This window comes from Pantherophis guttatus, chromosome 2, assembly GCF_059756535.1.
Source record: "Pantherophis guttatus breed Tessera chromosome 2, ASM5975653v1, whole genome shotgun sequence".
Lineage (NCBI taxonomy): Eukaryota > Metazoa > Chordata > Lepidosauria > Squamata > Colubridae > Pantherophis > Pantherophis guttatus.
Window position 1 is genome coordinate 123108407 of NC_142064.1, and position 21117 is coordinate 123129523.

At 42.0% G+C, this 21117-nt stretch overlaps 1 protein-coding gene across 1 annotated transcript; it reads right to left on the minus strand.

Annotated features, from left to right (window-relative positions):
• Positions 1-9340: 9340 nt before the first annotated feature.
• LOC148115302 (olfactory receptor 10Z1-like) lies at positions 9341-10387 on the minus strand. The gene has a single exon (XM_087886637.1). The coding sequence runs from the start codon at positions 10385-10387 to the stop codon at positions 9428-9430; it is 960 nt and encodes a 319-aa protein (XP_087742763.1). The 3' UTR covers positions 9341-9427.
• Positions 10388-21117: the final 10730 nt, after the last annotated feature.

Sequence of the window (21117 nt, forward strand, 5' to 3'; positions counted from 1 at the left end):
GAACACTTCCTTCCAGTTCTGCTATTTTTAAAGTTGAAGATACTGTATACTGGAAGCAAACAGTTAAACTTTTGGTCTAATGAAAACACAGGACATAGGCAACGGAGCATAGCAGCAGAACTTGTGATTCCCCATGTTAAACCCCATCATTTACAGCCTGAGAAACAGGGATGTGGAGGGAGCCTTCTGCAGACTGGCTGGGAAGAATGTAGAGGAACCAGGTTGATAGATTGTCCACAAGCAAGTCCTTTTTTTTATCATTCTATAGTCCTTTAGTTTTGTCATTCTATAAAAGAGGACTTTGTGAAGTGTCTTTTTCCAAGTCATTTGTCAACCCTCCCCCCCTCCTCTTTCTTTGTTGCTCATGCTGGCTAAGGCTGAAGAAATTGTGGTCTCAGCACAACCAACCCTGGGGAGTCACATTTGAACTGTATGGTCATCAAAAGTTCTCAGTACTCTTGACCTTACAAGAATATGGCCTCCACCAAATTTTTCTTTCTATGATGTTCAGCTAGTTCTGGCTTCTATAATGAGAGTTCTAGGTTTATTTGCTCTCAGGGAATACAGTATAGACTTTGACAAGAAAACTGGCAGAAGGCTCAGTTTGTTGCTGGTATAAAAATAAGGCATGGAGCTTCAATATAGTGCAATAAACTTTAAACTACATACTCTATTTCTTTGTTAATTCAAGGAAATATGGTGGTACAAAGCCACATTGATTGATGGTGCCACCTACCATTGATGTGAAGTTCCACCTACTATGATGCAAAGATTTACGTTTTTAGAATGATTGATTTAACATTTTATGTACTTACAAAAATGTACATTTTAGGTGATGCTATACTGAATTTAAAATTAAAAAATACGCCTTTCAGCAATAATTGTTAATTCAAATCAAAATCATAGTACACAAAATATGTCTACAGCATATTAAGTAGCTCCTCTGACCAGTTTATGTAATTTATTAAAAGTTTTGACAATTGGAACTACAGCAAAATGTAAGATAATTTATCAATTCTTGTGTTCTTTCCCAATGAGTGTGGGGGTTTTTTTCTTAACATTTTTATATAATTAAATAACTCTGGCAAAATCAATCTATGTAGTATATGAAGAATTTTCATATATACTGTATATATGTAATAAAATATGTTAAGACTATGAAAAGTTGATTCTTTAAAGGTTGAGAAAATGTGAACTGTTTTTCTTGTGGTCTTTATTTTCAATGGGAGGATGTGGGGCAGTGCCTAAATTTTGGCACACTAAATCTGTCTACAGTATCAGAGCCAATCCAGTTTATTTAGCTATTTATTTAAATAACTATGGGCAATTATTATCTGACTTTTTCTTCAAGTAGGAGAGTCTGGATCTTCTTCAGTTCTGCTTTGATTAAGGAAAATGATTTCATGTTTCCCTGCTTCCCACCCCTAGAGATACATGCTAGTGTAGCCATTCAGTTGCAAATTAAATGTGGTGTGATTTATGATTGTATAAATATCATGGTCATTTATTGGGTATGATCTCTGTGGTTCCTAGTGGCAGAACAGAATAGCAGAGTTGGGAGGGACTTTGGAGGTCTTCTAGTCCAACCGCCTGCTCAAGCAGAAAACCCTATAACATTTCAGACAAATGGATGTCCAATCTCTTCTTTAAAACCTCCAGTGATGGAGCACTGACAAGTTCTGAAGGCAAGCTGTTCCACTGGATAATTGTTTTCACTGTTACAAGATTTCTCCTTAGTTCTAGGTTGCTTCTTTCCTTGATTAGTTTCCATCCATTCTTCTTGTATTGCCTTCTGGTGCTTTGGAAAATAGGTTGACCCCCTCTTGCTTATGGAAACCCCTCAAATATTGGAACATTGCCATCATGTCATCCGTAGTCCTTCTTTTCACTAGACTGCACATACCCAATTCCTGCAACCTTTCTTCCTCTATTTTAGCTTCCAAGCCCTTAATTATCTTTGTTGCTCTTCTCTGCACTCTTTCCAGAGTCTCAACATTTTTTTTTTATATTGTGGTGACCAAAACTGGGTATAATATTCCAAGTGTGGTCTTACCAAGGCATTATGAAGGGTACTAACAGCAAAGGTGAACACTTTGCAATTGAAAAGGTTGACATGATGGTCATGGCAGTATGATTAAAGTCCTGTTGTGACTCCAGCCCCGGAGGCTGATTTATCTTCGCATGCTGATTCGGAGGATGATATGGAGGAAGCCGGCGCGAGCTATGTGCCGGAGGGGCCGTCTTCACTGGTGAGTCAGCAAGAACTGACAGTTGCTGACGTGCCTCTGGACCCCAGCCAAATTGAGGAGGAAACAGAGGCCGGTAACGAGGAGAGGGAGCCCCTATTGGATGCAAGAGAGAGACATAGGAGACGTCGTAGAGAACAGCTATTGCCACGTCCCAAGAGGTGTGGTCAGGAGACGTAGGGCCACAGCCTACAAAGTATAAAAGGGTGTGGCTGGGCCGGAAAGGCGTGGTGAACAATTTGTTGGCATTTTGGATGCACTGGAGTTTAGAACTGCTAGTTTTGAGTTTTGAAAAGGAGTCTGCATTCCTGCATTAGCCTGCTGGCCGTCTGCCAAGACCTCTGGAACATTGCCTGGTAATTACTGAACTGAAATACCTTTGGAACATTGCCGGTAACTACTGAACTGATATACTTTTGAAAGAGAACTGTTTATTAAAGGCCAGCTTCAATCTCTCTAGCCTGCGTTTGTTACTGCCGGGCTATTTGAGCTTCTGCAAGGCCACTTGTGGGAGAGGACAGAACAAGTCCTGACTTTAGTACATGTATGAAATATGGACAATACATACAAAAGGAAGGAGATTTTGATAATGTGGTCAAGTCCACCATCTTCATTTTTTTTTACCTGCTCTTGTGGATGATATAGTTTTAGAGCCACTTCTAAACATTCAATGTATACACTCACTTCAGGTTTAAATTCTGAAAAATTGATTTGACATCTTGGCAGCAAAGGCAGCTATAGTTAGCATCACCAATTGTACATTAATTCCAGTGGTGAAATGTAAAATTTGTTACTACCAGTTATGTGGGTGTGGCTTAGTGGGGGGGGGGTAATGTGACTGGGTGGGCGTGGCCAAGGGTTTTTTTAAAAAAACTTTTAAAAGCATTTTTTCAGCCGAAGAGGTTGTAGAAAAAAATGCTTTTAAAAGCCTCTGACCATCAGGCAACTCAGCTGGGATCGTCAGAGGCTTTTAAAGCATTTTTTTTCTACAATCCCTTCAGCCGAAGAGATTGCAGAAAACCGCTTTTAAAAGCTTCTGACGATTCCAGCTGAGCCACGCGAACATCAGAGGCTTTTTTTTTAACTTTTAAAAGCATTTTTTCGACTGAAGAGGTTGTATAAAAAATGCTTTTAAAAGTTAAAAAAAACAGCCTCTGATGATCGCGGGGCTCAGCTGGGCAGGGGTGGGGTGGGGCAGAGATTTTTCCTACCTGTTTTCCGAATCACCCACCTCCATTGCTACCAGATCGGGCAATCCGGTCCGAACCGGGAGTATTTCACCCCGATTAATTCCCAGAACAAATTGCTCTCTCTCTCTCTCTCTCAATCTCTCTCTCTCTCCCACCCTCCCTCTTTCATAAGGTAATGATTGAGATAAGAACTTTTTTTAAAAAATAACTGAAGAATTTATTGAGAGTTGTTTATTGAGAATCAGGGCCATAGGACTGACATAATAACATAATGTTTAAAACTAGGTCTTGTAGAAACCTAGGATTCACTGAGGACTTGATGAACTTCTATGTTCCGTGATAGTCTAAAGGCAAAAACAAGAAAAGTCTATCACTAGAGGTTTTTTTAAATGAACAGGTTCCATAGCTTGAAAAAGTTTGAAAACACCCACACCAGTGCATTTTGTTAAATCGTGGGCGATTGAAGGAAGACTCGAAACAATGTAACTGTAACTCTTTTATTTAACTCCAGAAACAGCAATGGCAATTCAAACCCGGGCAACCCTTTATATAGGAAGGGGCTGTCCCTGGCTGCAACCACTGACGTGCCTTCTAATTTCCCGCTCTCAGGACTAATTCCTGATTGGCTCATTTGAACTGTACTTGATATCTAACACTCCTCCCCCCTAGTTCAGTGTCTGCCCATCCGGGTTCTCTATGCTACGTAGTCGCGTAAGTAGGCGGGTCGCTTGGAGGTTCGACCGGACCTGCGCAGTTCAGTCGTTCTGGTGCCTTCGGGTTGAGAGGTTGAGGTCCGCTGCTCTCTCTGTGTGGGCTCCGGAACTCTCTCGAACTCGGTCTCCGGCGTGGATTCGCCTCCTTCTCCCACTTTACTTGGCTGTCCCCGCCGGCTCCTTTCGGCGCCTGTCGCCTCCTCCGTGGACTCAGGTACGTGCTCGCTGTTATCTTCTTCCGGGCTGGTGTTAGGCGTGTCCAGAACTGGCGTTTGTGTATTGGCCCGCTCTGGTACTGCTTGCGTGTCTTTTCCTTCCCCCTGGTTGTTGTGCTGGGGTTCCCTCTCGACTCTCGTTAATCTTCCCCTGAGCTGGTCGATGTGCCTTTTCCAGTGCTGGCCGTCTGTTGTCTGGACCCGGTAGGACAGGGGCCCCGTCACCTGGGTTATTGTTGCTGGTACCCAGAGTGGGTTTCCGCTCAGGTTTTTTTGCGTAGACTCTGTCCCCTGGCTGGAACTCTCGGATTCTGCTCGTGGAGTCGGTTGGCTTCTCTGTGCTGTACTGCGGGTGCAGTCTGTCCAGAGGGGATCTCAGCTTACGGCCCATTAATAATTCTGCTGGGCTTCGGTGGGTCGTGGCGCTTGGTGTAATGTGCTGGATGGCTAATAGTTTATCTAATTTGGCCTGAATGTCCCCTGGGCCTAGTCTCATAAGCGTCTCCTTTGTAGATCTCACCATCCGTTCCGCCAAACCGTTCATCGAAGGTTTTTTGGGGGCGGATAAGGCGTGCCTTATTCCTTGGTCAGCGAGGAACATCTCGAAGGTGTTTGATGTGAATGGCGGCCCGTTGTCGGAGACTATGAGGTCGGGAATCCCATGTGTGGCGAATAGGCGTCTCAATACTTTAATCACTGCGTCTGCTGTGGTCGTCGACATGAGCACTACTTCGAGCCACTTTGAATATGCGTCCACGATGACTAGGAACGTATTCCCTTTGCACGGCCCTGCGAAGTCGATGTGCAATCTGGCCCATGGTGTTCCCGGGTTTTCCCAGTCGTGGACAGGGGCTGAGTTTGGTGCCGCCCTCGACTCTTGGCAGTTTGCGCAGGAGGACACCCACGTCTCAATTTCCTTGTCCATCCCGGGCCACCACACGTAGCTTCTGGCCAGGGCTTTCATCCTCACTATCCCCGGGTGCCCGTCGTGGAGTAATCTGAGTGTCTGTTGTCTTAGTGTGTTTGGAACAATGACTCTATCCCCCCACAACACGCACCCCCTTAGTCCTGACAGTTCATTTTGCCTCCGTTTGTATGGCAGGAACTCTGTGCTTATGTCTTTTTCCTCCGGCCACCCCTTCCAGATCCAATTTAAAATTCGCGCCAGTATTTTGTCCTTTGAGGTGGCCCTCGCGATGTTGGCTGCAGAAATTCGGGCTTCCTCCATCGTCTCGATTAGCAGGGTGGTCATTGCTGGTGCTGGATCCTCCCCCATTTCTGGAAGTGGGCACCTGCTGAGGGCGTCTGCATGGTCGATTGATTTCCCCGGGTGGTGGAGCAGTGTGTAGTTGTAGGCCGCCAGAAACTCCACCCATCTTAGCATTCTGGGCGACAAAACGGGGGGTGTTGGTTTGTCCCCTGCTATGATGCCTAACAATGGCTTGTGGTCGGTTATTAGTTCGAAACTCCGACCGTAGAGATACTCATGGAACCTTTTTATTCCGGCTACTGCGGCTAACGCCTCTTTGTCCAATTGGCTATAGTTCCGTTCGGGTTTTGACAAAGTCTGGGAGAAAAATGCAATGGGGGCCTCTGTTCTGTTAGGCATCTTGTGGCTCAATACAGCTCCGATGCCGAAGGGGGATGCATCGCAAGTTAGTCTTATGGGTAATGTCCCGCTGTATTGCACTAAAACTCTGTCTGATGTTAAAAGGTTCTTTATGTCTTCGAACGCTTTCCTCTCTCGCTCCCCCCATTTCCATTCTGCCTTCCTGTCCAGTAGCCGGTGGAGTGGTTCAGCAGTGGTAGCTTTCTAGCTCATTGTTAAAGACCTCTGCGAACTCCCTCATCAGGTCCTCCTCCCAGGTGTCGTTTCCGATGTGATCGACGCCGGTGATGGCTAGCCCCAATGGCTCGAACCACTCCATGCCCAGCAGGCTGGGCCGGTCTCTGTCGACAATCGTGAGGGGTAGCGTGGCTTTGAATGTCTTGTAGGCTACGTTGAACTTGCCAATGCCTACCACAGGAATTCGGTTCCCTTGGTAGTCGATGAGGGTGAGGCGCTGTCGTTTGAGGTCGCGGGCTGTGATGTGTGGCAGGAGCTTCTTGATTGTTGTCCAGGATACCATCGATAGGCTGGATCCCGAGTCCACCTCCATTCTGCAGGGTCTTCCCTCGATCAAGACTGTTGCCGCCATCTTATTTGCCCTTCCCGCGCTGGCATGGCCGATCACGATGGTTTGATGGGTCTCGCCTCGATCCGCCCGATGGTCATCGTTTCTTTGTCCTCGCCCAAACGGTTGTCTCTTCCCACTTGTCTGGAATTTTCTGTTGTTTGTTGGCGATCGGGGGGGTCTGGTCCTCCTTGAGGCTGGCTGGGATGCCCTGCAGACCCTCGCTATGTGCCCTTTCTTTTCGCATCTTTGGCAGATAGCGTCCCGGAATCTGCATTCGGCTCTCGGGTGGTTCCCTTCGCATCCCGAGCACCAGGCCTCTCTCTTCCCCTGTTGTCTCTCCTTGCGATCGGCTCGGAGGTGATGGACTTCATCCTCCTCGTCCTCTTCCTCCGAACCCGATTCCACTCTTTCATAGTGCACGGCCGCCTCCTCCTTTACGGGCGGCCCGCTTTTCATTTTCTTCATAGCCGCCGCCGATTTCTGGGAAGCTTCGGTTGTGGATGCTTCTTCCAAGGCCTCCTTGAATGTAATTTGAGGCCGGGCCAGCAACCTACTCTGTAACGTGAGGTCCCTCAGTCCCAGTACTAGACGGTCCCTCATGGCCTCTTCTAGATTCAGGAAATCGCATGCGGCAGCTATTTCCCGCAAGGTCGCCACGAACGCACTGATTGTCTCTCCCTCTCTTTGGTCCCTCCGATAAAACTCATGCCTTCTTACCAGGGATGATGCTTGTGGTGCGTAGTGTGCCTTGAGTATTTCTTGCAACGTTGTCCAGGTCATGGTCTTCAGATCGGCTGGGGCGGCAAGCGCTTTTGCCATTTTAAACACTGCCGGGCCGCAATGGGTGAGGAAAAGGGCCCTCTTCCTCTGCTCTGATAAGCTCAGCAGATCGTTCGCCTCCATGAACATATAGAATCGCTCCATGTAAGCTTCCCAATCTTCCCCGGTTGGGTTGAATGGAGCGGGCGGTGTGATTGCAGACATCACGATAGCCGATGATCTGACCGGTGTTTCGGTGGATCGGATGGGTGGCTGATGATTGCTTGGAGATTGATGTGCAGTCCTGTTCCTTCAGATCCCACCTTCGTCGCCAATGTTAAATCGTGGGCGATTGAAGGAAGACTCGAAACAATGTAACTGTAACTCTTTTATTTAACTCCAGAAACAGCAATGGCAATTCAAACCCAGGCAACCCTTTATATAGGAAGGGGCTGTCCCTGGCTGCAACCACTGACGTGCCTTCTAATTTCCCGCTCTCAGGACTAATTCCTGATTGGCTCATTTGAACTGTACTTGATATCTAACACATTTGTGGATAATTATTCTTCTGGACCCTCATTCCACGTCCCTCCAAAATGCACTTCCTGTCTTATCTCTATCCCCTTTCTCTTGCTTGGTTTTTTTTCCTGTCTCAGCCTTCCCACTTAGTGTTTTTTTTTTCACTGACCCAATCCCCACCGTATTGTTTAGAAGTCTGTATTTTGCTAGAGAAACTAACAAGGGAAGGAAGCATATCTATCTCATTAAATGGGATGGCTACTAAATCACGGGCACTAGTAATAAGTGATGTATTCTATAGGTCAGCGATGGCTAACTTTTTTGCCATCGCGTGCCAAAAGCGGGGGGAGCGCAGGGGGGTCACATGCATGCATGCCCACACCCATAATTCTATGTGCCCCGCCCCTCGTGCATGTGCGCATGACCCCCCCCCATTCTCTCCCCACTTTTAACACATGATGGCACGGTGGGTCTTGTAGGCCCATTTTTTGCTCTCCCCAGGCTCCAGAGTCTTTCTAGGAGACTGGGCAGAGCAAAAATGGCTTTCCCAACCCCTGGAGCCCTCCGGAGGCCGAAAACAGCCCATTTGTCAACTTCAGGAAGTCCCACCGATATGGCTCCGCGTGCCACATGTGGCACATGTGCCATAGGTTCGCCATCCTGGCTATAGGTGGATTAAAAAGAGTTTAGTCCTAAAACAACTGGAAGGTTGTTAATGTTGGGGAAAGTTTGAGATAAATATTCAGGCAAACAAAAATTCCTGAAGATTCAGTCAGTCATTTTATTAGTCTTATACCTATACAATTTTGATGGTCTCATAGTCATTTCCTAAAGTTTATTCTAAACAATCTGTGTAGATTTTTAAAATGCTACGATTCAGAAATTGGTTGTGAAGCATCTTATTTAGAAATTATCTCACCTTAGTGATGTGCAAGGTTGCAATGTCTGAAATTAATTTTATTGCAAGTTACTGATTAAGTTCCCATTTTCAAAAACTTTTCCTGTTACTTTCCCAATCTTAGTTGCTTCTGCACAATAGACTACCATTTGAGTATTTAGCACAAATGGTTCCCTAGAATGTTTATTACTCAATTACAAGTAAAATAATTTCTCTCAAATATACTCAGAGAGTGTGGTGTGGTGGCCTAGAGGTGGAGCTCTTGCCCACAATCAGGAGGCTGTGTGTTGGATCATAAGTAGAAGCTGATATTTCTCTCTCTGGGCACAATGTGAATATATCTGTTGAACAAAACTCCACATTGGCAACAGGAAGGGCATCCAGCCAGTAAATGGTCAGCTCCATTCAGTTGCCCAGACTCCACCCCTCAAAAGATTATAGGGTCATTAAAAGATGATGATGATGATACTGAGAGAGACAGATACCAACAAAGGAGTTGCAGATCTTAACAGTCAGGACGGAAGTAGATTTTCTGGGATCAAAGCATGAATAAAGTCAAGAAGTTTGGGATTGATTCAAGAATGAAGTCTACTGCATTGGAGTACCAAAAAACCTCCCCTAAGCAACAGTTATTGATTTAACATTTCTTCTTGGTTAAGGAAAAAATAATCAGATTTTTTTTTTCTCCTGGAAGTTGGCACGTCAATGTTTCATCTGTTTATGTTTCCCATGGAAATAAATTTCTTTTCCCATAATCTCCTAAATGCACCTTTGACTTCCTTATTCCGAAGGCTGTAAATCATGGGGTACATCATAGGCGTCACATTGGTGTAGATCAACGAGACCAATTTGTCTTCATTCAGGGAGTAGCTGGCCTTTGGACGGATGTAGATGAAGATGGCACAGCCATAGTGGAGGACGGCCACAATCAAGTGAGCAGCACAGGTGGAGAAGGCCTTTTTCCGGCCCTCAGCACACTTGATCATGAGGATGGAATGGGCAATAAAGACGTAGGAAGTCAGAATGAGCAAGAACGGAACGAGTAAAATCATTGTGCAGACAAGGAACACAGCCACTTCTTTGTCATGTATGTCATTACATGCCAGAAACAGCAGTGGTGGGATGTCGCAGAAGAAGTGGTTAATATTATGTGAACTACAAAAAGGAAGACTGAAAATCAAAGCAGTGAGTCCCAGTGAGATTGTGAATCCACTGATAAAAGCTATCACCAAAAGTTGTTTGCAGAGATTCTTGTTCATGATGACAGTGTAGCGCAATGGGTTGCATATGGCCAAGTATCTATCATAGGCCATCAAAGCCAATAGAAAGCATTCAGAGCCCCCAAAGGCAATGAAGAAGTACATCTGTGCTGCACAGGCAGTCAAGGATACACCTCTGCTCTTGTCCAAGAAGTTGGCAAGCATCTGAGGCACAATGACCAGAGTGTAACACACCTCAATGAAAGACAGGTTGCGCAGGAAGAAATACATGGGGATGTGGAGGGCAGGATCGAGTAAAGTTAGGACCACAATGGTCAGGTGTCCTGAGAGTGTGATGAGGTGCATTAGAAGGAACAAAGCGAAAAGCACAAACTGTACATTTCCAGTGGTACTAAATCCAAGCATCACAAAGTTATCCTCCATGGTACTATTCTGTTTGTGCATCTCCATCCTACATCTTGTAGTTGGACGCTGATATTCTTAGGATGCAAAGTCTCCTTCACATTGTTCTCAGTTTCTACTAATAGGCATGTTTTCTTAGGAGCAATACAAATGTGAATTCTTTCCCACTGGGAAGTCTTTCCCACTTACCTATCTATTCTGAAGACTTATTCTAATCTTCTCTTAGCCCAGACATTTAGTTTTTGGTGATCAGCCATGATTGGCTAAATATTGTCACCTAGAGGGTCATAAGAAAAATACACAATTGATATTAATAAAAATAAAAATGATGGAAACATATCTGCCACCAAGAATGTTCATGTTTGTTGCCCAGGATCAGAGGGATTTATAACCTGTTTGTCACTTACCTTTTCAATTGTCTTTACATAGTGTCTATAGGGCTTTTTAAGAATGTTAAAATTTCTTTTGCTTGTGTGCATTTTTAAATAGGCCTATATGTATGAAATGATTGTCCCAAAATTATAGAAATTCAGCTACCTCAGAAACATAATTGTATTTGTCTTTTAAGAGCTCTTTATTCTAGTTGGTGCTGAGCCTAGGATTTCAAGTTATAATTTTTAATTTTTAATTGTTTGGTATATTTTGAAGGATTATCAACAGAGATTCCATAGAAAGCGTCAAATATTTAGGGACTGCTTGAAGGATTAAAGGATATTCAGGGCCTGATTAAAGGACCATATTCAACTTTCTCATTATACAAATAATTTGAGTCAAGATGGACAATTATGACTTAGAAATAGATATCTGGACAAAATAAGGATGTCCAAGTTACCATTAGAGAACCAGCTTGGTATAGGAATTAAGTCACCATCTTAAAACTAGGGGACTATGAGTTCTAGTCCCATTTTAGGCATTAAGTTAGCTGGGTGATCCAGGGTGAATCATTCTCCTTCAACTATAGGGAGTAGGTAATGGCAAACCACTTCCGAAATCTTGCCAGGAAATGGCAAGAACTTGTCCAGGGCAGATACCAAGAGTCAAGACTGACTTGAAGGGGCCAAAGAAAAGCCACCATTGTCTGAACTGCATGCAAATGAACCCAAATAAGCATATTAGTCAGCTGCCTAAATTTGTAGTTATTATGCCATCTAAAGAAACAGAAGGATATTTTTAGGCACAAAGATTATGTCTAACACTTTCTGTAAGAAAAACTACTTTTACCTAGACACATTCTCCTTTCATGGGCCCAATGGCACCACAGCCAGTCTGAAAACTTTTAGTTAAAGGGAGTGGGGGATTTGGCCACCATGGAAGAAGATAGCAATAGCAATAGCACTTAGACATATACTGCTTTATAGTGCTTTACAGCCCTCTCTAAGCGGTTTACAGAGTCAGCATATTGCCCCCAACAATTTGGATCCTCATTTTACCCACCTCAGAGGGATGGAAGGCTGAGGCAACTTTGAGCCTGGTGAGATATGAATTGCCAAATTGCAGGCAAGTCAGCAGTACTGCACTCTAACCACTGCGCCACCTCGGCTCTTAAGATAGAGGATGTTTACCTGCTTTTAACACTTAGATTTGTTTTAATTTAGAGTACTTACATAAAATTCCCCCCTTCCCCATCATGCTTTCAATTCTATCTGTTTCTATAACAATAGCACATAACAAATTTCCACTGTTAATACTACAGGATAGGTATACTTTTTGTGACTATAGCAAGAAAGGACTAGATGATGGATGGATGGATAGACTGATGGAAAAATGAACTGGAAAGACAGAAAGTTGCCATATCAATCAGTCTGTAGCTTGAACATTTGAGCATTCTTCTTTTCTAAAGCATTGAACTCATTGCCACATTGGCAAATATCTATATTGCATGACCACTTACAAAGGATGAAGGCAAGTCTAAGCAGTCTTTAAAAGTCTTACAAGAGGTTAAATTTTAGGTGATTGGAAATTTGGGCACGGATTCACATCCATGATTTGTCTGAAATAAATCCAACTGAATCCAGTGGGAAGTATTTTTGGTAAATGTACTTAGGAGTTCCACCTTTTTTAATTTGATTTGTTTGTTTACTAAGTGCCTTGATTCTTCCCAAAGAATCAAATCCCATTGACAAGGATCAGAGCATTCATAGGTTTCCAAATGTTATTGACTACTGCAATCATCATCCATGAATATACAAATGTTCTTTGTACAAATGTTCTTTGTATATTCAGAAGCAGACCAGACTGTTTTCATGCAGGTTTAAACTTAATGCCACATCTATGTTAAATTAAGCATTTAGTTGTGATTCACATCTTAAACTGGATGAACATTGTAGGATTTCCATACAAGCTACTTGTGGCATGAAATCCTATCCTATGGTAGACATTGCTTCAGAAATACTCTATTCAACCTTTTTCCAGGGTTGCCACAGCACTTTCATGTATAAGATGCAATACTTTAATAGACATTTCATGAAAAATTATATTCTCAATTGATTGGTTACCTTGCAATGAACAAAATGTTTGGAGTTTGTCAAAGTCCTTCAGGTGAGGTCATAAGTAGTTACTGAAAGATACACAAGTGGGAAAGGTTATATCGATTTCAGAACGTTGCCTGAAAGTTGAACCATTGGGATATAGAAATGTAATTGAGGTGAAGCCTCCGAATTTAGATCCAAGATTTCAGAGCAAATTGGGGGTTTATAAGAAAAGTCCAGTGCAAAAGCTGAGGAGTCATAGTGTCCTATAAAAGACGGGTCCCCAGCCCCCAGTCCATGGACTGGCACGGAGCTGTAGCATGCCAGAATCCAAGCCACGGAAACAAGAGAAGCTCCATCTGTGGGATGTAGGCAGCACACCCTCCACAGAACCGGTCCCGGTTGGAGGCTGCTGCTCTAGAACTCTCTCCCAACCAGCAGTATAATGTGGTAGTTATAGATCAAAGAATCTGGAGGTTACCATGTTACCCTCCAGATTCTAGTGCAGAAAAAATAGGATTGGCTGTAGACTCTTTTTAATACAGGTAGTCCTTGACTTATGAGTGATTGCTTAGCAATCATTCAAAATTATGTCACAAAAACTACTTATGACCTGATTTCAAAGTTACAACACTCACAACTACTCCCTAGTCATGTGATCCCATTTTGGGCACTTGGCAACAGGCTCACTTTTAGAGCTATTTGCAGTGCCCTGCAGTCATGTGACTACAATTTTTGACATTTTTTACCAGTTTCTGGTATTTACTTCTAATTTCCAGCAAAAAATATCAATCAGTCAATTGTAATAGAGCTGTGAGCGACCTTTGAAATCTTCTAGTCCAACCACCTGCTCAAGCAGAATATCCTATACCATTTCAGACAAGTGGCTGTCCAGTCTCATTTTAAAAACTTCAAATGATGAAACACCCACAACTTCTGAAGGCAAGCCATTCCACTGGTTAATTGTCCTCATTGTTAGGAAGTTTCTCCTTAATTCCAGGTTATAAGTAGTCATTGGGTAAAATGGATACACTTAACGAACATGGGATTTGTTTAACTAGTACTGCAAAATAAAGTTGTAAAATTTGATCCCGTCATATGGAGACCTACTTAATGACCACAATTTATTTATTTATTTATTTATTTATTTATTTATTTATTTATTTATTTACTTATTTATTTATTTTTGGATTTATATACCGCCCTACTCCCGAAGGACTCAGGGCGGTGAACAGCCAAAAAGATAAAACATACAAACTACAAAATTTAAAAGACAATATAAAATCCCATTAGATAATTTGGCCCAAAACAAATTAAAACACCCCTAATGTTTTAAAACAAATTTAAAATTTACGATTAAAAGGGAAGTTAGGCCAGGCCAGCCTGTTGAAATAAAAAGGTCTTGAGGGCACGGCAGAAGGTGTGTAAATCCGGGATCCTCTGTATCTCCAGGGGGAGCTCATTCCAGATGGCAGGTGCCCCCACAGAGAAGGCTCTCCCCTTGGGGGCCGCCAGTCAACACTGTTTGGCCGACGGCACCCTGAGGAGCCCCTCTCTATCTGAGCGTAATGGCCGGTGACTTATGACTATAATTCTGGGCTCATTTATGGTCATAACTTGAGGATTACCTGTACTGTATTTGCAAAGACTAAATAAATATGACATATTAGTTCTTTTGAGTCTAATCATCCTATTGGAATTATTCAGAATTCTTTTGTACAAGTAACTACTGAAAAAGGCCAGTATTACAAATATAAAGCCATTTGTTTCTTGTCTACCAGTTTCCTCAGTTCCTTCTTGAAAAACTAGCTGTATAATTACTGTCTTTCCATGAAAATCAACTTCCTTTCCCATATTTTCTTAAGTGCTCCCTCTGCTTCCTTGTTATAGAGACTGTAAATTATAAGGTACAACACAGGTATGAGATTGGTATAGATCAATGAGATCACTTTGCTATGTTCTAGACAATAGTTGGCCTTTGGACAGATGTAGATGAAAATGGTACAATCATAGTGGAAGATAACCACAATTGCATTATGCCACATAATTCCACATCTCCAAAAACAATAAATAAATTCATTTGTGTAGCACATTCTGTCAAGGAGATTCTTCTATTCTTGACCAAGAAGTTGATCAGCATTTGGGCCACAATGACCAGAGTATAGAAGATCTCAATAAAAGAGAAGATGCAGAGGAAGAAATACGTGGGTATGTAAAAATTAAAGATATGATCATAATAGTCATGTGTCCTGACAGTGTAATGAGGAACATGAGGAAAACAAAGTAAAAAAAAAAAAAAAAAACTACAATCGGCAAAGTTCCATTAGTGTTGAATCCTAGGAAAATAAATCCAGTCTCCATGCTTTTGTGCTCTCTCCATTCTGCATTCTGCAATTAATAAATATTGTCAATGCATTCATCAATCCGTATAAGAAGGAGAATGAAATCTATATAAGAAGGGCAATGAACATAAAATAGCAGCAAGCTATTTTCTAATGGTGGGTGGGACAGATGGACAGATGTGTGTGTGTGTGAGAGGGGTGAGAGGGAGAGGGTGAGAGAGAGAGAGAATAATAAGACCACACTTAGAATATTGCATGCAGTTTTGGTCACCATATCATAAAAAAGACTCTGGAAATCATAGTGCAGAAAAGAGCAACAAAGATTATTAGGAGGCTGAGGGCTAAAACATATCAAGAACTGTTACAGAAATTGGGTATGTCTAGTCTTGTGAAAAGAAGGACTAGGGGTGACATGATAGCAGTGTTCCAATGTTTGAGGGACTGCCCCAAAGGAGAGGGAGTCAACTTATTTTCCAAAGCACTAGAAGATAAGACAAGATGCAACGCTGGAAACTAATCATGGAGAGAAGCAACCTAGAACTAAGGAGAAAATTCCTAACAGTGAGGACAATTAACCAATGGAATGGCTCGCCTTCAGAAGTTGTGGGTGCTTCATCACTGGAAGCTTTAAAGAAGAGATTGGACAGCCATTTGCCTGGAATGCTATAGGGTCTCCTGCTTGAGCAGGGGGTTGGACTAAATGACCTCCAAGGTCCCTTCCAACTTTGTTATTCTGTTATTTGTGTAAATACACATATACATGTATTCTGCCTTCAGATTCTAAGCAGGGCTGCCGGCTCCTATGTGTGATTTCAGTTTCATCCCCAACTGTCTCAAAATTTATGCTGCTTGCTTTGTTCCCTCTATTTTAAGGTGACCATGTTAAGATTTTAACATTGGTAAAGAGGGGCATTGTGGGCGTGTCTTATTTTGTGGGTGTGGCTAGCTGGTCATGTGACTGGGTGGGCGTGGCTAGCTGGTCATGTGACCGGGTGGCCATGGCTATGTGTATAGGGTAAGGTGAACAGATTTTAACATTGGTAAAAAGGACACCATTGTGGGCGTGGCTTATTGTGTGGGCGTGGCTTGGAGGCCATGTGACTGGGTGGGCATGGCTAGCTGGTCATGTGACCGGGTGGCCATGGCTATGTGTATAGGGACTACTCAGAGGGCTGAAAAGTCATTTCTGACAGGTCCTCACACTTTTGACTGGTCCTCACACTTTTGACTGGTCCTCACACTTATGCCCGTGCAGTATTCTTAACAACCATGTCACTCATTTCACAACTGCTTCTCTTCACCATGGTGACAAGATAGGGCAAAAACGTAAAATGTGAGGACAGTCGTAAGTTCGAGGACTGGTCAAAAGTGTGAGGACCAGTCAAAAATAACTTTTTCAGCCCTCTGAGTAGTCCATATGCACAAAAGGACTAACCAGAGGGCTGAAAAAAGTCATTTCTGACACCTCGCACTTTTGACTGGTCCTCACACTTATGACCATCCTCACATTTATGCCCGTGCAGCATTCTTAACAACCATGTCACTCATTTCACAACTGCTTCTCTTCACCATGATGACAAGATAGGGCAAAAATGTAAAATGTGAGGACAGTCATAAGTTCGAGGACTGGTCAAAAGTGTGAGGACCAGTCAAAAATAACTTTTTCAGCCCTCTGAGTAGTCCATATGCATTAAAGGATACAGCAATAGAGAGGGATGAAGGAATGGAAATTAGAGTAGGAGTGAGGGTAAGAGAGGGAGGAAGAGAGGAGGAGAAGGAGAAAGGAAGAGGAAGTAGGGAGGAGAAAAAGAGGGTGGGGGGAAGAGAAAATAAGAAGGAAAGAAAAGAGAGAGGTGGTAGGCTTGAGGAGAAAGATTGCTGTACAATAAAAAAGATGAAAGGGAAGAAAGCCAACCCCAAGCAAATATAAAGATATTAAGATAAAGAATGAATTGTTAAACTTTAAAGAATAAAAGAGAACAAATATGAATAAATAGCAATAATTAGAAACACACCTACAAACATACAATGTATTTTCTTTGAACAGAATATTTGGCTGGTTCACAAATTTAAACAGCGTTTAGTCATTTCAATTAAATTTACAATTTCTATATTTCCTTTTTGCCATATTTATTCCTCATCTATTTTTTTAAAAAAACAATATTACCCGTCATCCTCATCTCTAATCTTAATCAAATTCAATTTTTCCCTTCTATTCTATATTATACCCCTTCCCATTGTCATCTATTTTTATATCCATCCTCACATTGGTTAATTATGTAATTATGTAATACAGTTGTTTAATACAAATTCAACATTTTAATATAAATCAATTAGTTATATAACTATCTTTTCTGTATATTAATCAATATGAACATGAATATTCCAATTATTTCCATGCAATCCAATTTCTTACAAATCAATTAATTATATTTACCAATAATAATAAACCAAATAATTTCCCCCATATATTCCTCCAAACCACAACTTAACCATTTCTGCTTTCAACACAATATACAATTATTAATAGTATTTCAATTATTACAATTCCCTAGTTAAATAGAGCTTTTTTTCTTTTGTGTTTTAAAATCTTGAACTCTCCTCTTTTGCCCTAAATTTCCCATTGTTTGCAGTTTTGCACCTATCTTTTTTGGTGAGGAAAAAGAAAAAGAAAAAGAAAGAAATCTCTCTCTGCCTCATTTTGTCATGTTGCAGCTTTACTTTCGCTTTTGACTTTGTATACAGCATAGCTAGGGGGGGGGAAATCTGCTCCAGGAACTTTTTGCAGCTTTTTGCAGCTAATTAACCTAGCGGAAGCTGTTAACAGGGGCTGTTTTTTCTATTTTTACGGGCATGGGTCTACTCTTTTTTTAACACTGATCAGCTGTAGGTCGGCCCTTTGAAGCCCCGAGGCAAGAGTTTAAACAGTTTTTTTTCCCTCTAGCCATCAGCGGGGATTCAGGAGGCAGCCGGGACTCAGAAGGCAGAATGAAAAATCGGAACTTTTTTAAAACGCTGCGGGACGCGGGACAAATTGCTCAAAAGCGGGACTGTCCCGCCAAAAGCGGGACGTCTGGTCACCTTACTCTATTTACAAGTTCCTCTAGATATCAACTCTCCCCAAATCCATAAAGATATCATTAAAATTCAGTTAAATGTTTATACAATACATTTTGGAAGGGAAATGTAGAAAAGCACTGTAGCTATGATTGAAAGAAATAGGAATCAGAAATGGCTGGAAATCTATTCACACATAAATATGGCTGCATCCAGACACACACACATTTACACGGAAAGAGAAATAAAACTGCTGGATCTAAAATAATATCTAATGCTTCCAGACCACCAATTTCTTACACAGAGAGTAGGGGAAATATTCCTTAAAGGATAAATAGGGATCTAAAATATACTGTTGCAGAATATAGTAGCATTATAGTACTTTTATAGTAGTTTTACTTTTTTAGTTTTATTTTACAATAGTTCTTCCCAACCTAGCACCCTCACAATATATCAGATATTATTTGCCATCTTCCACAATTATCACAATTCATGCTGGCTGGAGAAAAAAGCTATAATCCAGCACACTTAGAGGGTGTCAGTTTGAGAAAAAGACTTTCAGAGAATATTGAGGAAAATTGCATGATTCAGTTGAAAATCCTGTGCATATTCTTCTGATCATTTGCAATTAAGTATACTTAGTCTATTCTTCTTTTTTGTTAATTCATGTATTTATTACATGTATATCTTTCCTCTACCAGCTGATGGAAGGCCTTTCCTAATTCTATGTCAGCAATAACAACCTGTGCAAGATAAATTATGCTGAGCAGCAATGATTAATCCAAAAATAATCCATCACCTCCATGAGCCAAGTCCTTAACCATTACACTATACCACAATCATTCTACTACACACAAAGAGCACTGAAGCTAATTACTGGTCATTGCAAAAGGGCAAACATTACAGTAACTGCCTTATTACAGCAGCCATTAGTAGAGTATTAGAATCTTTTCCATTTTTCCCCCCTCTAAAAGGAAGCAAGGTGGTCACAGATGTTATTGTTGGAGAGTGGGGTCCAACTTGTGCAGAGATCATTGAATCAGATTTTGACACATATAACAGGAAGATATTTTGTTTACAGGAAAGAAATGAGGTAGGTGGAAAACCCAGCACTTAGTTACTTACCGTTGGCAGGGTAAGAGATAACAAAGAGGACTTAGAGAGGGAATTCCTAATGCTCACTGCCCCTTGTGTTTGGCACATTATGAGATAGTGCCTCTCAGTCACATCCTCCGTGGTTATTCCCTTCTCACAATTGTTGTTTGGGTGGGTAGAATGGCAAAACTTCAGTATCATGCTCATTTGCACTATAAACACCAATTCCTCTGTTTTAACTTCTAACCACTGATTGAAAATTAGGTACGGTAAAAGAAACGTCAATTTGACCCAATTCTTTACAATGAAAGCAAAAGAAGTCTCTGCCTGGAAAGTCCACTATCTCAGCTTTTCCAGGAGAAAAGAGATATTCTCCTCTACCTTAGAAATAATATTTATTTTTCCTTTGGCTTGTCAGATGCCAAATTATTTTTACTATGGGTTTTTTTTTTCCTCCAAGAAGATTCATCATTCCACTGACCAAACTTTAGCAGCTATAGAGTTCATATTCCATGCCCAAACTACCTACAGTAGAAGTTGTTAGTCTGGAGGTAATATAAGAGGAAGGTATTCCTTATTCTAAACTCAGACCATTCATAAATAGAAATAGCTGTTAAGATATATATACCACACTATAGTGCTTTACAGCCCTCTCTAAGCGGTTTATAGAGTCAGCCTATTGTCCCCAACAATCCCGGCTCTCATTTTACCCACCTTGGAAGGATGGAAGGCTGAGTCAACCTTGAGCCAGCAGGATCAAACTCCTGGCTGTGGGCAGAGTCAGCCTGCAATACTGCAGTCCAACCACTGCATCACTACGGCTCTAAATAGAAGAAGATGCTGATATTTCCTGCAAAGTTGTAAATACATGACATCTATTTCAGGGCTCAGACGGTGATGATTTCCAAGTGCTAATTTTCCAGAAATCCCAGAGGACTTCATCATGTAGCTTCATCATGTAGCTGGATAAGAATGAGCAAGAATCTCCCCTACCCCACCCTCAAAAAATATTACTCTCTAAAAAGTTGAAAGAAGTGTGTTGCATAATACCTTCAAATCCCACAAAGCCAGAATATTCATTAACTGATCCTGGATTAGTTTCTCTCCATTAACCTAAGTGATTGTATTGTGAAGATATGTATTTTTAAACAATGTTTTCCCTTTCAAAGAATGGGAGTTAAACATAGGCCATCTAGGTTTTGGTGTTGGTTCTTTTGAGTCCAATCAGGTAGATGTAATTGGGAAGAAGTGGTCCCTAATACTAAACATACATTTTATTTCTTAGCTAATGATCATAACTCCTAGTTTTTAACTGGTCAACCCCACACAACCAAGGAATAAGAAATACACCATAACAAAGCTAAGTTTTGATATGTTCTCTATGATATTATTTCACCATAATGAAGTTGCAGAGTAGAAAGCACAAGAACTGGCAGGTTGCAACTGAATTATTCAAACAGAACTATCAGAAGCTTTTCATTGAAACAGAGAACACTTCCTTCCAGTCTGCAATTGTGGGGTGGCGGTTGTGCTAAAGGAAGATCTTGGTCCGAGGGAGGCCACTGTACCTCAGATAGCTGGATGTGAGTCCCTCCTTGTGAAGTGGGGCTGTGGGGTTCAGATGGGCCTGCTGATGGCGTACCTGGCTCCCTGCCGCATAGCAGCGGCCCTGCCCGAGCTGCTCAACATAATAGCCGGGGTGGCAGTTGATACCCCCAGACTTATGGTCATGGTCAGATCATTCACTCCTTCGATTGGACTTCCGTACCACTACCCCCTGTTGCAGGTAGGCAGAACCGGTTAGATGGTTCCGCCC